This window comes from Rhincodon typus, chromosome 18 (assembly GCF_021869965.1).
Source record: "Rhincodon typus isolate 14 chromosome 18, sRhiTyp1.1, whole genome shotgun sequence".
NCBI classification, from domain to species: domain Eukaryota; kingdom Metazoa; phylum Chordata; class Chondrichthyes; order Orectolobiformes; family Rhincodontidae; genus Rhincodon; species Rhincodon typus.
In genome coordinates this window covers 23,470,719-23,488,059 of record NC_063349.1, presented here as the reverse complement: position 1 = coordinate 23,488,059, position 17,341 = coordinate 23,470,719, and the positions used below count along the sequence as shown (strand labels likewise).

The 17,341-nt window shown below is 42.0% G+C and overlaps 1 protein-coding gene across 1 annotated transcript in view; it reads right to left on the bottom strand.

The window, feature by feature from the left end:
* Positions 1–17,341, bottom strand: part of LOC109931766 (synapsin-3-like) — a 201,409-nt gene that overhangs the window by 102,967 nt on the left and 81,101 nt on the right. The window contains exons 4-5 of the mRNA XM_048607621.1: positions 15,024–15,180; positions 540–629 (exon numbers count right to left, since the gene is read on the bottom strand). Coding sequence (XP_048463578.1) covers positions 540–629; positions 15,024–15,180 — 247 coding nt within the window. The remainder of the gene's footprint in view (positions 1–539; positions 630–15,023; positions 15,181–17,341) is intronic.

Below are 17,341 nucleotides of genomic sequence, written 5' to 3'. Positions count from 1 at the left end.
ATGGAAAAATAAGCTCTCATCAATTTTCGTTGGGTCTTACATGCTTGAGAGCAGGAAACAACTAGGCAGATCTGGAAATTTTTGTCAAATTGTGTCATTTAATCCATGATGAAGAGAAGAAAAAAAATGGGGTGTGGTATGGGGGATTGGAATTGAATGCACTGAGCCTGTTAAATGGGAACAATACTTTCATAATGGACAAACTAAACTACTGAATCCATCTGAAAACTCTTTGTGATAGCAACCAGTCAAAGGAAAAGTGAAATTTTATTTGCGTTTTACAGTTAAATGCTGAAGTAAACGAAAGATGATCTTGGCTATGCTTTGAAATGACTGAGAAAAACCTAGATTTAGACTAAACTGAAAGTATGTGGGTTTGAGAGCAGCCACACAGAAAGTCAGTCTCTGTTCAGGGTATTCTGAAAGAAAATTAAAGAGAAAGCTTTGCTAATCTTTCTCCCCATCAGTCATGAAGTCCAAACATTGAACAGTCATACCAGCATTTAAAAGTCTGAAAAGCTAGTTTGGGTAATACTCACCATTTCTCTGTGGTTGGGGAAGAATGTCTGGTCGATGAGTGGGAACTTGGCAGGTGTCAAGGTTTGGGAGATCTTTATCAGCTGTGAAAACTGTAAGAGAAAAACATCTGTAAACAAACTTATTCTAATTTCCATTGCTTCTTCACAGCAGCTATTGTACATCCAGAGCAGAGCATGTCCCCTTTGATTTGCCAATCTTGTTTAAATGTAGGTACAGTCGTGTGAAGTGTTGGAGCAAGATGCAATAAGAGCTAACCATGGGCTCTAGCCAGGCCATTGATGGAGAAGTGCTAAGTGCAGGACAAGGAGAAATGGAACATTGTCTCTCGGTCTCACTTACCCTTGTTGCTGGGGGGAGGGAGAGCTGTCAGCTTCGGGCAACACGTGGGACATTCATCAGTGAGAATCCTGAAAATAGATTGACTACCTCACAAAGAGCTGGAGATAAATAAAAGTTCAGGAAACAATCTGCCTCTTTTAGAGCAATGAGTTTATATAGGGACAGACCTTATAATTAATACATTATCATGTCAATTAAAAACATCAAAAAGAAATGACATTGCACATGGTAGTGACACAGATTTGTAGTCTGTAGCAGTGAGAGGTTTTCATGGATGTTTTGTAACCTTAGGAAAGGAACAAGATAAAGGCCAGCTGAAAGTTCTCAGCACTGAAGCTCTGTTGACTAATTTAATAGTACTGATACCTTACCCGGCTTCTCCCAGGAGTCTAGAAGGTCAAAGGGCCCAGGATCTCTCAGCGTTAAAAAGACTGCTGCGAGAAGTAACCAAGGGAGAGAGGCCCAGTTTCGCATTGACCACAGACAGGCCTCAAAAGTGGTACCACTGGACAATGAACAGCCAAGGCAGTGTGCACAAATATAATTGCAACCTCAACATTTCGAGTCTGGTATGACTGTTCTTCATAAAAGGTCATAGCTAACTCAAACGTTAACTTTGTTTCTCTCTCCACAGAAGCTGCCAGACCTTCTGAGCTTTTCTAGCATTCTCTGTGGGTTTGTTTCTGATTTCCAGCATTTTGCTTTTATCCCCAGACTTCAGTTGTCTTCCCCCAGAACTCCATGGACAGCCCTGTGACTGTTACTGACCTGGCATTACAGCCCTGACTGACCTTGGCGTGGATCCCACACTGGTTTTGCCAAAGCACCCAGACTGACCCATGTGTAATTCCTGAACTAGCTGCATTTGACCTGTGTTGGCTGAGCAACCTGCTGGCACATGCTGAAGGCTCTGGAACTGAGCATGTGCCACATAGCCACATGTTTACCTCCAAGCAGACTGATACATTTGTTGTACAGTGTGTTCCTCTGGTCACAATCTGCCTGTCTCTCCCATGGTGCTAAAAATGCAAACTCAGAAACAGAGGGTGACAGATTGTGACGCTAGGGCGCTCATGACCTTAGTGCGCTAACAAAACAATACAAGCCACATAAGGGGTGGCAACCCGTAACTGAGCACTAAATTCAGTGAATACTAACAGCAAGCTCAGAGCCTAAGATGCCTGTGCCCGTGTCAGCATAAAACATATTGTTTATATGCAGGAGATTTGTGGCTGTCCCTGTGTGCAAATTGATCTGGTAGAAGCTGGCAAGTTGTATGTATTAATCAGTTCAGAGTGAGTATTGAAAGCTTGAACTGTGGACTGTGTTGCTTTCCAAAGCCAAGACACATAGATGAAGATTTGAGAGGGATCATGGACATGGAGAATGAAAATGGAGAGGGTGGCACACTGACTCAGTGGTTAGCACTGCTGCCCCACAGCTTCAGGGACCCGGGCTCAATTCCAGCCTTGCGCAACTGTCTGTGTGGAGCTTTTCCCCGTGTCTGCATGGCTTTGCGTTGGATGCTCCAGTTTCCTCCCACAGTCCAAAGATGCACAGGTTAGGTGGATTGGCCGTGCTAAACTGCCCCATCATGTCTGGGGATGTGCAGGTTAGGGGGATTAACCAATCGAAATGCGAGGTTATGGGGATAGGGTGTGGGTGGGATACTCTTCAGATGGTCAGTTATGATCTGATGGGCCGAATGGCCTCTATCTGCACTGTAGGGATTGTATAAAGAAAACACAGGGTCATCATTACGAGGAAGCAGCTACGTGTTAGCTGGAACAGGAAATCAGACAGCTGCCACTGCCAGGTCCTGCTATCACTGAGTCCTTTTCCCATTTGAACATTTACCTGTTTTTAAGGCAGCTTCTGCTGGTTGGTGTAAGTAATATTGGTATTAATCTCCAGGCCATGTCTCAATGCCACCTATTCAATTAATACAACAAGCAAGAACAGCCTAGAGGAAAGGCTATTCAAACATCTATCACTGAACCCAGCAATACCTCTTAGAGTTACTAGTTTCTTCAGCATTCAGAACACTGACTCCAAAAGCCACTGTTTCTTTTCCTTTGAAACTCCCTAGAGTTTCCTTATCCTATAACACCAATCATTCTTTAGCATAATCTGGAATAACTTTCCTCCTCAATTATTATTCTGCATCTCCTTTATTTTTTCCCTATACAGGACCTTTAAGTTACTGCAGAGTGTTAATACCGAAAACACATTAAAGGCTGGTGCACATTGAAAGATTGGCTAGTCTCCAGGGGTGCCCCACAGTGGGGAAACAAACAAGTACCTTATCTTAATAAAGAAATTCTATAAATAACGGGATATCAGTGTTCCAGGAAAATGAAACATTGATAACAAAAATTATAAATAAATCTGCTTCTATCCGTTCATTATTTCATGATAACACCCATGCATCACAGCAGCCAGCATTTCATACTTCAATATTCTGGGTACACTCTCGGGGCGCAAGTTAGAAAACTAGGCATCAGCAAATGCTTTATACCACCACGAGTGCTCATAGTTCCTGCCAAGGAAGCGTCACAATCTGGGGAATCCTAGTAGGTTATCACTTCTTCCTTTGTTTTGTTCTTAGTGATGAGGCATTGACCTCTAACGTGCAGCAGCTTCTCACATTTGTATTTGTAGGCAGAGTGTCATCTTGGGAATGTAGTTGGCTCAGAACTGAGAGTCCTTGACCATCGTTAACAGTGGTGTAGACACAACGTATACATTTAGGCTCACATGTTTACACACAGAAATACAGACACACTAAATGCTAATGAAGCAACTGGTGTCTACTCAATCAAAGGCTCTTAGATGCAAGTCCTGGTCAACATACTAGAACAGTAAATTGAAAAGAATAAAAGTAACTGAAAAATAAATGGATTGCTTTGGTTTGTTATTACTTTCTTAAACTTTCCAGTTTGAACTGAGCAGGATTAAGCAGCTGGCTCAACTAGTGACAAATCCCTCTGTCAGCAGCTCTCGTCTTAAAAGCTTTGGACATATAGCGGTTACTTTGAAGTGACTTCATTGGAGTTGTAACATAAGCACTGCCTTGGGTGCCAGCAGAGAAGTTAAGGGCCTCGTTTATACTACTTATGATATTAGAAAACCTATCCTCTTCTAATTTAAGTTCAGCTGAGACTGATGGGATGATAGTCTTCCCCATCTGCTGACTATAAAAGCACCATGTGAAAAGAGTCAGGAACACTGCAACCCATTTGTATGGCTCCATTCAGCAAAAATAAACTATCAACGATTCTCCACACTGATAGTTTAACTCAAAGGAGCTACAACAAAAAGATGGCTTTGGAAATGAAGTATCAAACTGGACTGAATCAATTCCTAATTCTTGGACTTGTATATGAGCTGAGAAGCAGACAGTGATCAAGTGTCTGCTAGGATAAAGTCAGAAAATATTATCTACTAGAAAGAGGTCATTCAGCCAACTCTTTGAACAGACTTTGTTCACCTCCACTCTTTCCCAATTCCTGCAATTGTTTACTTTTTCAAGTATGCATCGGACTCTGTTTTTGAACGTTATTATTGAATCTGCATTAACCAGATGGTAACAATTCATTGTTTAAATCCTGTGTTTGTAAGATTATTGTTTCAAAAAAACTCTGACTCCAAGTTTGAAGGAAAGGAAAGTGAAATGATACTTCTGATTTTTTTTCTCAGTCCTAATTCCATACCTAACTGGTTGGTAATTTTCTGAATTTTCTCTCTTCCTCTGTCTATTTTGTTCAGTCAGAGATTGCAGAAACAACTTGCTCCTAGGTCTCTCTCAAATCTATTCACTGTAATCATCTTGCTAAAAGACACTAGGAGGACAACATGGGAAGCAGCAACCTTACAATTGCTGCTGGGGTTGCATTCGACCTAGGTCAACAACACCTTTTACCTCAGTAGCATCCTGAAATCAGGAAGTGCCAGATGTTCCTCATTTTAAAAGGGAAGGTCATAAGTTGGGCGAAACTAGCAATGTGCAACATGAAGAGTCTGACAGGAAATCGAACAGTGGAGTCCTGCAGTAGGAACACAGAGTGGCTCTTATAACTTATTCAACTCCTGAGGCAAGGATAAACATTGTCTTTTCAAATTGAACATATTTAGTCGGGATTCAAACCATCCTTCCCCAGAAAAGCTTTAAGGATCTTAGGCTTGAAAAGTCATTCAGCAGCAACATGCAAAAATTATTTTCTTTAAATTGGGGCTAAGATTGCATTCTGTCAGGCATTTCTAATTAAACTCACTGAAAAGCAATTACAAAGACCACATTCTCAAGATCCTGGATGTTGCTCATGCATAACTAATCTACTACTAATCTACTATTGCAGGAATCTGTGGGCGATTAAATTCCATCTCTACATGAAATAATGGGCACAGAGAGACAATCACCCCATTTTCCATTTGTTTCTTGCTTTAACACAATTAACAGGTTGGAATAAAAGTGCTGTTGTATCACATTAAGCCATCACAGGTACTTATTCAACATTTTATTCAAAAGAAAATAACTTAAATTTCTATCGCATAATGCACATGCTCAGCAGTTCCCATTGCACTTCACAGACAATGAAACATTTCGAAGTGCAGTTACTGTTGTAAAGTAGGGAAAGACAGCTGCCAAATTGCACACAATGTCCTACAAACAGCAATAAGATAATTTACTAAATAATCTGTTACAGGCATAGCAGCTACTCTTTGATTCTTTTGGCAAGTATTGCCTTGCACATCACATGTAATAAGTCACTCTGCTGAAGTCACTGTTCTAACTTACCACGGTATTTATACTTGTGCATAAAATTTAGAAAGGTCCAATTTAAAAAAAATCAACATGTACAAAGTTATTGCAGTTTTGAGCCAAGTTGAAATTCCATAAATTGAAAAAATATCCCTGACATTTTAACTTTCCATTCTCCTGGAATGAATTTCATTTTTATTTCACCTGAATACACTCTCCGAGCTACTGGTTAAAATAATTTTGCTCTTCATTTTAAAGTATTTAAAATTTCAGAACAAAAGCTGGATTTAACATTAGCAGCTCAGCTGGGCCTTGTACTATCTCCTCGCCAATCCTTGGGTGGGGTCATCCTCAGAGCTGAGGTTACAGAAATTTGGATAGTGCAAGGGTTAGCATACCAATGTTCCACCTCTGGGATTCAGATATAAAAGTAGGCCAGACTGACAGGATAATAGTCTCCTTCAAGCCACATTATTCCTTGCTGCTGGTGAAATTTCAATTTAATCAATTAATGCATTGGGAATTAAAAACTAATCTGTTAATAGTGACCATGAAACTATAAGATTGTTGTAAAGCCCTAACTTGTTCTTCAGTGCCTTGCAGGGAAGGATAGTGTCCATCCTGACATGGTCAGGAGTACATATGACTCCAGGCACACACAATATGGTTGACTCAGTTGTTTGAAACTTCAAGATAAAGTCCAAAGGATAAACTGGCTGCACCACATTGCACTGACCAAGGCTCCAGAATCCAAGCCCCAAACTGGTGGGTCAGAGATGGTTACATCAGGGGCCAATAGCTGGAGCCAGGGTGTCCAGGAGACCCTCTCTGTTTGTGTTGGGGTGGGGATTGGACAGGCCCACTATGTTGGGGCTGTGATGCTTGGCTCAATCTGGGAGCTGCTGTGCTCAGGTTGGGGGCAAGGCCAGCAAGGAACAGCACCAAGGCCTGGGATTTCTGACCCTGCCAGAAACAAATATGACACACTGCAGGACCAGTCGAGCCTGCGAAGACCTCTTATTACTATCTGAGAGTAAATTTGGGAAAGCTGTCCCACAGAGTATTCACGAAAGAGCTTAACATAGTCTTACTCCCTGAATCATACTTTAAAGACATTACCATCGCAATCACTGGACATGGCCTTTTCCATCATCAGGACAGACCCAGCAGCCACACAACATGATCTAGTGAGGAGGGAATTACCTGGAGAGTCCTCAACATTATTTCTGGCATTCATCAAGTCCCATAGCATCAGGTAAAGCAAAGAAACCTCATTCTGGTTATGAGCTTCTGCCCTCTTTTTTATTGATTAATTAATATCTCCACTGTCATCTTCAGCCATTTCGTCAATGACCTTCCCTCCACTATAAGGTCAGAAGTGGGGATGTTCGCCAATGATTGCACAATGCTCAGCACCATTCGTGACTCCTCAGATACTGAAGCAGTCCATATTCACATGCAACAGGATCTGGACAATATTCAGGTTTGGGCTGACAAGTGGCAAGTGGCAAGTAACATTCACGCCACACAAATGCCCGGCTATTACCCTCACCAATAAGAGACAATCTAACCACTGCCCCTTGACATTCAATGGTGCTACCATCACTGATTCCCTCAGTATCAACATCCTGGGAGTTATCATTGATCAGAAACTCAACTGGACTCACCACATAACCACAGTGGTGACAACGGCAGGTCAGAAGCTGGGAATACTGTGGCGAGTAACTCACCTCCTGAGTCATCAAAGCCTGTCCACCATTTACAAGGCACAAGTCAGGAGTGTGATGGAATACTCCCCATTTGCTTGGATGAGTGCAGCCCCAACAACACTCAAGAAGCTTGACACCATCCAGGACAAAGCAACCCGCTTGATTGGTACTGCATCCACAAGCATCCACTCTCTCCATCACCAATGCTCAGTAGCAGCAGTGTGTACTATCTACAAGATGCACTGGAGAAATTCACCAAAGATCCTCAGACAGCACCTTCCACACTCACAACTACTTCTATCTAGAAGGACAAGGGCAACAGATATATGGGAACACCACCTTCAAATTCCCCTCCAAGCCACTCACCATCCTGACTTGGAAATATACCACCATTCCTTCACTGTCGCTGGGTCTAAATCCTAGAATTCTCTCCCTAATGTCATTGTGGGTCAACCCATAGCAGGAGGAATGCAGCGTTTCAAGAAGGTAGCTCACCACCACCTTCTCAAGGGCAACCAGGGATGGGCATTAAATGTTGGCCAGCCAGCGATGCCCACATTCCAAAAAATGAACAAATAAAAAAAAACTCTGCTATTCATCCTCACTGAACACCCCAATTGTAAAAAGCACTGAGGATTCTTCTGGTGATAATCTAGTGAAGATATACCACAAGACTCTGTATGCTAAATAACAAAAGCAACGTACAACAGACAGGGTTCAGAAATCCCACAACTGACAGATCAGATCTAAACTCTATCGTCCTGCCACGATGATGGGAATCAGCACTTCAGTGAAAAAGACTAAATGGAAGCATTTACAATCATTTTCAGCCAGAAGTGTAGAGTGGATGATCCATTTCAGCTGCCTTCAGAAGATCTCAGTAAAGCAATCTTCAGCCAATTCTATTCACTCCACATGATATCAACAGTGAAAAGCACTGGATAATGGCAAGTCTATGAGCCCTGATATCACAGCAATCTGAAGATGTTGTTCTAAAGCTGGTTGTGATCCTAGCTAAGATAACAAGGTGTAGAGCTGGATGAACACAGCAGGCCAAGCAGCATCAGAGGAGCAGGAAAGCTGATGTTTCGGGTCTGGACCCTTCTTCAGATCCTAGCTAAGTTGTCCAATATATCTATAACATGGGAAATTTCGCACGGTGGAAAATTACCCATGTATATCTCATTGACAAAATGGAGGACAAATCCAATCTGCTAAATACCACCTCATAATCCTACTCTGGATCATCAGCAAATGGTGGAAGGGATTATGGACAATGCTATCAGCAATAACCAGCTCAGTCACTTCTCCACAGCCAAGCACTTCCTAACATCATCACAATTTTGGTCCAAATGTGGACAAATGAGCTGAACACAAGAGGTGGGATGAGAGTGGCAGCATTTAACAACAAGGAAGCATTTTGACTAAGTGTGGTGTCAAGGAGCCCGAGGAAACTGCAATCAGTGGGAAACAGGGCACAGAGTATGGTAGTCTCCATTGGTGGGATTCATATCTAACACAAAAGGAAGTTGTTGGAAACTAATTATCTCAGCCCTGGGAAACTGCTGCAGGAGTTCTTCTGTGAAAATGCTGTAGGCATCGCCATTTTTGGCTTCATCAAGCACCTTCCCTCTATTATAAGGTCAACATTGAGGATGTTTACTGATGATTACACAATATTTTTAGTACCACTCACAGTTTCTCAAATACAGAAGCAGTTCATATCCATATACTGCAAGATCTGGGCAACATTCAGGCTTGGGATAAGTGGCAAGTAACATTCATACCAAGTGAGTGCCAGTCAATGGTCATTGTCACACCGCACTTGGGTAGTGTATCAGGTAATCACTGCAGCCTTTTTAGGTTCACCTTCCTTAAAAACCATGTCAGTTCATGAAACATCTCAGATATATCTATCAGATGATGGAAACTAAAAGTCCATTTTAACCTCTCATAACACCTCCCAACCCTGAAGTACAAATGCAAACAATGTTTCTCTTTTTCTGGTGAGCATTCTATTACAAAGGCAAGATGAAATAATGCAAAAATCAGTTAGCTAGCACACATATATCCTGCATTCACTTTCTTTCTTCATCCTAATCCTGGTTCAAAATCTGCTTTAGGACTAGCAGCTGGACTTACTGCCTGGGCTAACCCTTTACTACCCAGATTTATAATCCAGGCACTAAATTCAAGTATTTTTACAAATTTGATCTCTCGGAGATTGGCGGGTGGAATTCAGAGGTTTGCATCCTGTAGGGTGCCTGGATTTGCATCCGCATCCCATTCTTATTTAATTCAACAACAGCTCGATTTGACTGGTTGAGGTTTGAGATTTGGCTTTGTTCCTTGGATGCCCCAGTGAATAACAGATCGCACAAAATGTAGAAGCAAATTACTGCAGATGCTGGAATCTGTACTGAAATCTACCAATGCTTGGGATTACAGTGGGTCAGATAGCCTCCATGGAGAGAGAGCCAGCTAACGTTTCAAGTCTAGCTGACTCTTCATTAGAGCTGAAGTGAAGTGTGGAGTGGACAGCATTTATGCTGTAGTATGGGAGGGTGGGTGTGTGGGTGCAGTGGGTGTACGGTGCTAGTGAAGAAAAGATGTTGATAGTTCAGATTAAGTGATTGGAATGTGAGAATGGCAGAGCAATGGTGCGTCTCCTGCCAGATTTGAAAGGACAGACTGTCCCACAGGGATGGGGGCAAGGGAAGAGAGGACATGATAACATAATGTAACATGCTAGAAGAAAGGGAAGAAATCGTTCACAGTTTGAAAGAGTTCAACTCAATATTAAGTCCAGAAGGATGTAAAGTGCTTAGTCTGAAGATGAGATGTTGTTCCTCCAGTTTGCGCTGTGGTTCACTGGAACACTGCAGCATGTCGAGGACAGATATGTGGGTACACAAACAGGATGCTGTGCTAAAATGAATAGCTACTGGAAAGTCGGGGACCATTTTAGGACTAGTCACTTTACAGCCTTTAGCACTTAATATTGTGTTCAACATCTTCAAACTGTGAACCACTTCTTCCCTTTCTTTTAGCATGTTATATTATGTTATCATGTTCTCTCTCCCCTCCCCCTATCCCAGGGGGACTGTCTGCCCTTTCAAATCTGACATTGTTCTGCTATTCTCACATTCCAATCACTGAAGTATCTGAAGTATCAACATCTTTTCTCCACTAGCACTCTATACTCACACACATCCCACCCCAAACTACAGCATAAATGCTGTCCCCTCCACACTTCAGCTCTGATGATGAGTCATCTAGACTCAAAACATTAACTTGCTCTCTTTCCATGGATGCTGTCTGACCCACTGTGATCTCTAGCATTTGTTATTTTTGATAATAGATCATAAACGTTACCTGGCCTGCTGGTTTCTCCAGCAATTTCTGGTTCTGTTTGTTTCAGATCTCCAGCTTCTACAGTTCTTTGTTTTATAGTAATGATCATTGGTTGCTTTAAACAACCAGAATGAGAAATCAGCATTCACCAAAACATTGGATGCTAGTGGGAAGAATAAAAGATCTTCTATTGGAAGCAATTCTTGCTTCATGGCCTCTTTGCTGCTTCCTACTTGGGACTATTCCCACTGTTTTCAGGCCTGCAACAAGTTAACTCTTTCAACAAACTTTAACTGGTGGCACCTCTACATCTTTACCATAAGCCCTTTGCCAGAACACTGGAATTTAATTTGAATCCGGTAGAAAATCAGGTCTGGCAGCATCCATGAAGAGAAAACAGACTTAAATAATGTTCCTTTGGAGACAAACTGCTGATACCTATCCTGGTCAACAGTCATATACGATCAGACACTGATCACCTTTAATGTTACAGATACTGGTGTGCAGTCTGCATTTTCTTGCAAACAACAGAATCAACATTTTTCCTTTATATATCCTGGTTTCCTACAGTGGAAGCACTGGGGTGGTTTCCCCACCTATCTAACATCTGGATCTCTCCTTTTAATGGTCAGAGACAGTTCCTCTTTCTCTGCTTGGCTTTTCCTTTTCTGTCCAGCCTATCTCACAGAAAGTTTCCTCACCCTTGCCTCTCTCTCTGATACGTGACAGCTTCCAGATGTCAGAGTCACTGTTCAGGGGTCTGTGTATTAGCTTGTGGCTGTCAGCCAGAATAGCTGCCTGTCTAGGCTCTGCTACTTGCTGGTCATTTATGTGCATCTAGATTGTTTTTGAATGCCTTGAGAAGAATTACTTCACAGAGGTTTCATTTTAGCTTCAGTCTTAAATGTCTATAACCACGGGCCAAAATGAGTAGCACAGACCTATTCTAGATATGTCTGGTCAGGCCTTTTCTTCAGGACATGTAATATTTGCCTATACACTTCTGGCACTAGCTGTTTTGCACTTAAAATAGCCCCATTTAATTCCTCATAGTCAGCGGTGCTTTCCTTAGGTAAGAGGGAGTAAACTTTGTGTGCTTTACCCATCATTTGCTCTGCAATAGCAGTGTCTTTTGCTGGACTGGCCACTTCTACTGCTGTGCCAGCCTTTCAAATCCAATACAGAAAGTGTCTATCTCTTCCTTACCAAACCTAGGGATTAAATGGGACAAACTTGAATACTTCAGCCTTTAAGTCTGAGTTAGGTCTGGTTCGTTCACCAAAGCTGCTCCTATTATCCCTTTTCATCTCTGGCCATCACTAGGATTTCACCTCTCAATTCTCAAAGCTTATTGACCATCTCCAAGTCAGGTGCGTGAGGGGATACTCTCCACTTACCTAGATATGAGCAGCTTCAAAAACATCAACAAGTTCAAGCTCAACCAGGGCAAAGTAGTTGCCTGGATTTGTGCCCAGCCATCATCTTCAATATTTGCTCCTGGACCACTAATGCAAAGAGGCAGCACTGTGTATCATCTACAAGATGCATGCAGAGTTTCACCAACAGTCCTCTGATACGACCTTCCAAAAGCTGTAAACCCTACCACCTAGAAGGACAAGAGCAACAGATACACAACACCACCATCAGCAAGATCCCCTCCAAGCCATACACCATTCAGAGGTAGAAATATATTGCATTCCTTCAAGGTCACCGGGTCAAAAAAGCTCCCTACATCACACAGACTGCAGGATCAAGGCAGAAGCTCACCACCACTTTCTCAAGGGCAATTAGGGATAAACAAACATTGGCTAGTCAGCAAGCTCACATCCCATGCATGAATACAAAAATATATTCAGATCTTGGTCTCTGACGACCTGTCTGTTCTTTGTATTGCTGTTGCGTTTCTACTTGACCTCAATTCTTTTCTAATTCCCATCCATGCCAGTTTCCCAGGACTAACGTGATTCTTTTTAAGAGCTTACTGTGCCAGAAACAAACAAATTCTTGGCTTCTTAGCTTCATGCTAGGAAACTAGCTTTAAAAGGAATCCAGCAGACAGAACCTGAAAAGGAAAGAAAGTGTGGGGACAACAGTAACACTGGAGAAGGCTGACAGAGGGAATGGGAAAATGTAAGCAGCAGAATGAAGTATTTGTGAGTTTTTGAGCTTATATGGAAGAGAAGGAGAGGGCACTGCAATGGAATGATTGTGGGAGTTAATGAGAGAAATGAAGAGGCACAGGTTGGGGAAGAGAGGATGGAAGGGAGGGGTTGACAGAGAGGAGCAGGAGATGATGTGGCAGATGAAGATAATGGGATAGGAAAAGAGAGAATATCTTAATATCTATCATATAAACTGTGAACAATGATAGAAAGAAACTGCAGCTGATCAAATCATTCAAAATACCAGTTTAAGAATATATGTGGAAGTAAGGTTTGTGTTACAAATTCAACTCTGCCTTTTCACACCTTCTCTAGTTCACTGGCATCAATCATTTCCATAAGTTGTCTGAGTGTGCTAAATTTCTAAATGCTGATTCACACTGTACCAATGTTATTTCTGTGCACTGTGCCTGCTGAATGATTACATTACCAAGGGACTGCTTTGTTTCTGACATTCCCCACGCAGACTCTTGGAACCATCCCTAGTGGATTCAGGCACAGAAACTGTGGTCATCTCCCTGTGAGAAAATGGAACCTATAGTGAGTTTAAGGCCCTTGGGCCCCCTACTGCCTTGTTCCTGAGGCTGAGCACTAATGACTGGGGCGATGGAATGCAAGTGTGTCCAAAATCTGGCTGATGCAGAAAAGGGTATTTTTCAATATTAAATGAGACAGTGAATCTGTGTCATTCAACTATTTCAAAGATGCAGATTTAACCTCAACTGCCTGACAGTAAGAGGGTGAAAGAGTGGATAAAATCAGATAAAATCATCAGTGTTCCCATTGGAAGCTCACCAACTTCAATTTTAAACTTGTGCTGTTTGAGACCATGAACATACATGCAGGGTAGATTGATCTCGGTAGGATAATAGGTCAGCACAACATTGTGGGCTGAAGGGCCTGTACCGTGCTGTACTGTTCCATGTTCTATTTTTTTTATACCCTGAAAGAGAAGACTTCATGAATAAAATCAAACAGGGGTCTTGATTTTAATTGCTGTGTGATGGTGTCTTTTTCAAAAGTTCAGAAGAAGCTGTAAATAATACTGAAGGTCCCAGCTAAGTCCCTGGCCTTAGCCTGACAAGTCTGAATAGATCACTGATTTCCTGTGGACTACTGGAGCACTAACTCTCTAGCTTGAGGAAGTTCACCATTGGTTGGACTCGCTTCTCTCCCTTGTGGAGTGTTCTGCCAAAAGTAGGAGGGAGTGCAAATGAGTGTCTCATTCAATGGATCTTCCACTTTATGTGCAAATGCTGAGGTAGAGGTCACAAATGGAATCAGGAGGAGACGTGTTAAGCAGACCCGTCTAAAGTCTAAAGGTGAATAGGAGCCTCAATAGAAGTTGGTGATTGCAGAAAGTTGAGTAAGTGAGAGGAGAATGGTACCAGTGGTTTTTGTGAAGGCAGCAACAAAAAGATGACCGCGTGTTTTGATTGAGGATGAGAAATGGTCAACTGCATCTTTGTGCTGGGTAATGAAGGGAAAGTGGTGGGGAACAGAATTATTGCCACGTGTGCTTGAGTGAAATGGGCAAACAAAGAGCATTTCTCACCCTCACTGCTCGAGAGATCATTACATGGTTTCCTGCACTGTATCCAAGCCCCTATACAGGTGATGCACTGAAGGTGACAACCTCAGCAGTCTCTCTCATCGCCTGCTGTACTTGTTGTTGTGGGATCCTCCTTCCAATGGCTGAAATCAATTGCTTCCTCACCCTGATTGCTATCATCAGGACTTACATGGGGTCCTGCTTGTTTCTTCTTGCAGCAAAGTCAGGCAAAAACTTTAAAACCCCACTTTAAGATGCACATTCTCAGTTTGGCTGGTCTGCTGGAAATTGCACTGTCAATGCTCTTTTACTTGTGTCTCCACTAATTGAATCAGAAACCCATCAAAGACATCTTAATCAGTCCCAGAAGTTAAAGTACTCTGTGTCTGTTCTGTTATGCATCTGGCGAGTTGGGAGCTCAACCACCCAAAATTACATTAGGGGCCAAAGTTTACCCAACTTGTGGATGATGAGCCCACACAGGGCAGAGTCACTGAAATGGACATACAATTAGGTGAATTAGAGTGCTGTGGTAAAATGTTTCTCAGACTATGTACACATACCACAGCAATGTCTGCACAGCAAGCATAGGTAATTAAACTCACCATCCAAGGCTTGTTGCAGAAATTATAGATCGATTGAAGAGAATTCAGCGAAGGCACTCTGCCGTACTGGAAGCCAATGATGAGATTACGGTAGTCCTCACCGTGAGCCATGTTATACACATGCTGGCGAATGACAACAAAGTCTGGTTTGAATGACCTGCAAGAAGACCAGGCAAAAGCTTAATTGGTGAAATTCACATATAAAAATAAAGCATAATATTTTTCCTTTTGACAGGAAGAAAATTATACATAGGCAATGGAATAATGATTGCTGAAAAGTCATGTAGCCATCAAAGCTTTAGGAGAGCAGAGAATTTACTATTAGACCCCAAGTGACAACATGAGCTGTGTAGACCAAATCAGGTTACTCAAACCCCATGACTGATCTGCAGTCAACAACTTTCTCTCAGTTATGTACCATATGACATTAAACATTTTCCTAAAGGTTTGTGCATAAGAATGCAACATGAGAAATAAGAGCTGGAGTAGACCATTCAGCTCCCTTGTGCGTGCTCTCTGATTCGGTATGATCACGGCTCATCTTCCAGCTCAACTCCGCTTTCTTGCCCACTTACCATAGCCCTTAATTCCCTGAGAGACAAATCAATCTACTCTGATCAATCTAAAATATCCTCAACAATGGAGCATCCAAAACTCTGAGATAGCCAATTAGTAAGATTCACAAACCTCTGAGTGAAGAAATCACTTGTCATTGTAGTCCCGAATGACCAATCCCAGAGCCTGAGCCTGCATCCCCGTGTTTTAGATGACCTAACAAAAGGAAAGCACCTCTCCCAGACTAGCTTATCAAGCCTGTTCACAGTCTTGAATGCTTCAATAAGATCACCTCTTAATATTATAAAGAATGAGAGTGGTCTTCTAAAGGTCTTCAAAACTCCAGAGGACATAAATCTAATTTACTCAGCCCATCTTCAAAGGACAATGCTCTTGTTCCTGAAACCTTTCTGTAATCCTTTGAAGGCACAGACATCCTTCTTTAAAACAGGAAACCAAAACTGTGCACTGTAATGCATTTGGAGACGGGCTGGTGCCACAAATATTTTCCAAAGAAAGACGAAGAATTGTTAATAAAGAGATATTTTTGGATTGGTAAGTATCAAGAAGTCTTGTTCCCTCAGGATTGCAGCTGGAGTTTGATTATTTGGATTTGGAATTGGAGTATATTGCCAAGATGCAGAGCGCATTCAAGTCTCAATTATTTGGCAAGTAAGGGGATTTATCGGAGTAAAAATATTAAAAAGAAATGGAGATAAAGCAGACAATTGCAATTGGTAAGAGACAACTACTATGTCTAACAAAAACAGCAAAGTGGACTTAATCAGCTGAATGACGTACTCCAGTTCCAGTGATTTTCTGAATGCTCTAGTCTCTTGAATTTTCTATGCAATATATTTCTATTACATCTTGACTTCCTTTGTTCCTACTTTACGCCATAGATTTGCTGTGTACAATGATCTATTGCACAGAATTATTAAAGAGTGTCCCAGTGAAACATCCAAGTGAAAAATTAAAGGCAGCATTGATGAGGAATCATCGAGGGGTTCTTTCATCCCACCACAAGAACCTTGCCTTGGGAATGCAAGGAAAACTCCCTGTAAAAATTGCAAATGTTACCACAGCTGTGGTTTCAGGCTGTCTAGAAGCTACTAATTTGTGGAGGACTCTGTATAGCATTGTTAGTTCACTCCAGGCACACAAGGAAGAGGGATAGTGGGCTAAAAATACTGAAGTAGACCCACACAATGGTGAATTTTTTTCCTTCAAACAAAATCACCCCAAATTCCTCAGCCTGAGAGAATGGAAACAGGAGGTATTTGGGACAGAACCAGGAAAGTCTCATTAATTTACTATCTATCAAGAATTTCTAATGGGAGAGGGTAGGCACTGTGCACATCTACCTCCTTTCATATCATCATTATGGAAAGAGGGAGGTCAAAAATCACACAACGCCAGGTTTATAGTCCAACAGGTTTATTTGAAAACACAAGCTTTTGGAGCCTCAGTCCTTGTTCAGGTGAAGAAGGAACACATTAAAAAAGACAATGCATTAAAGGGAGTGCAGAGGAGGTTTATGAAATTGGTTCCAGGGACAAGAAGCTCCAGTACTGAGAACAGATTGGAAAGGTTAGGACTGCTTCCCTTGGAGAACAGAAGGCTAAGAAGAGATAACACAGTGTGGAGCTGGAGGAACACAGCAGGCCAGGCAGCATCAGAGTGGCAGGAAAGCTGATGTTTCGGGTCGTGTCCCTTCTTCAGAAAGGGTTTTCTGAAGAAGGGTCCTGATCCAAAACGTCAGC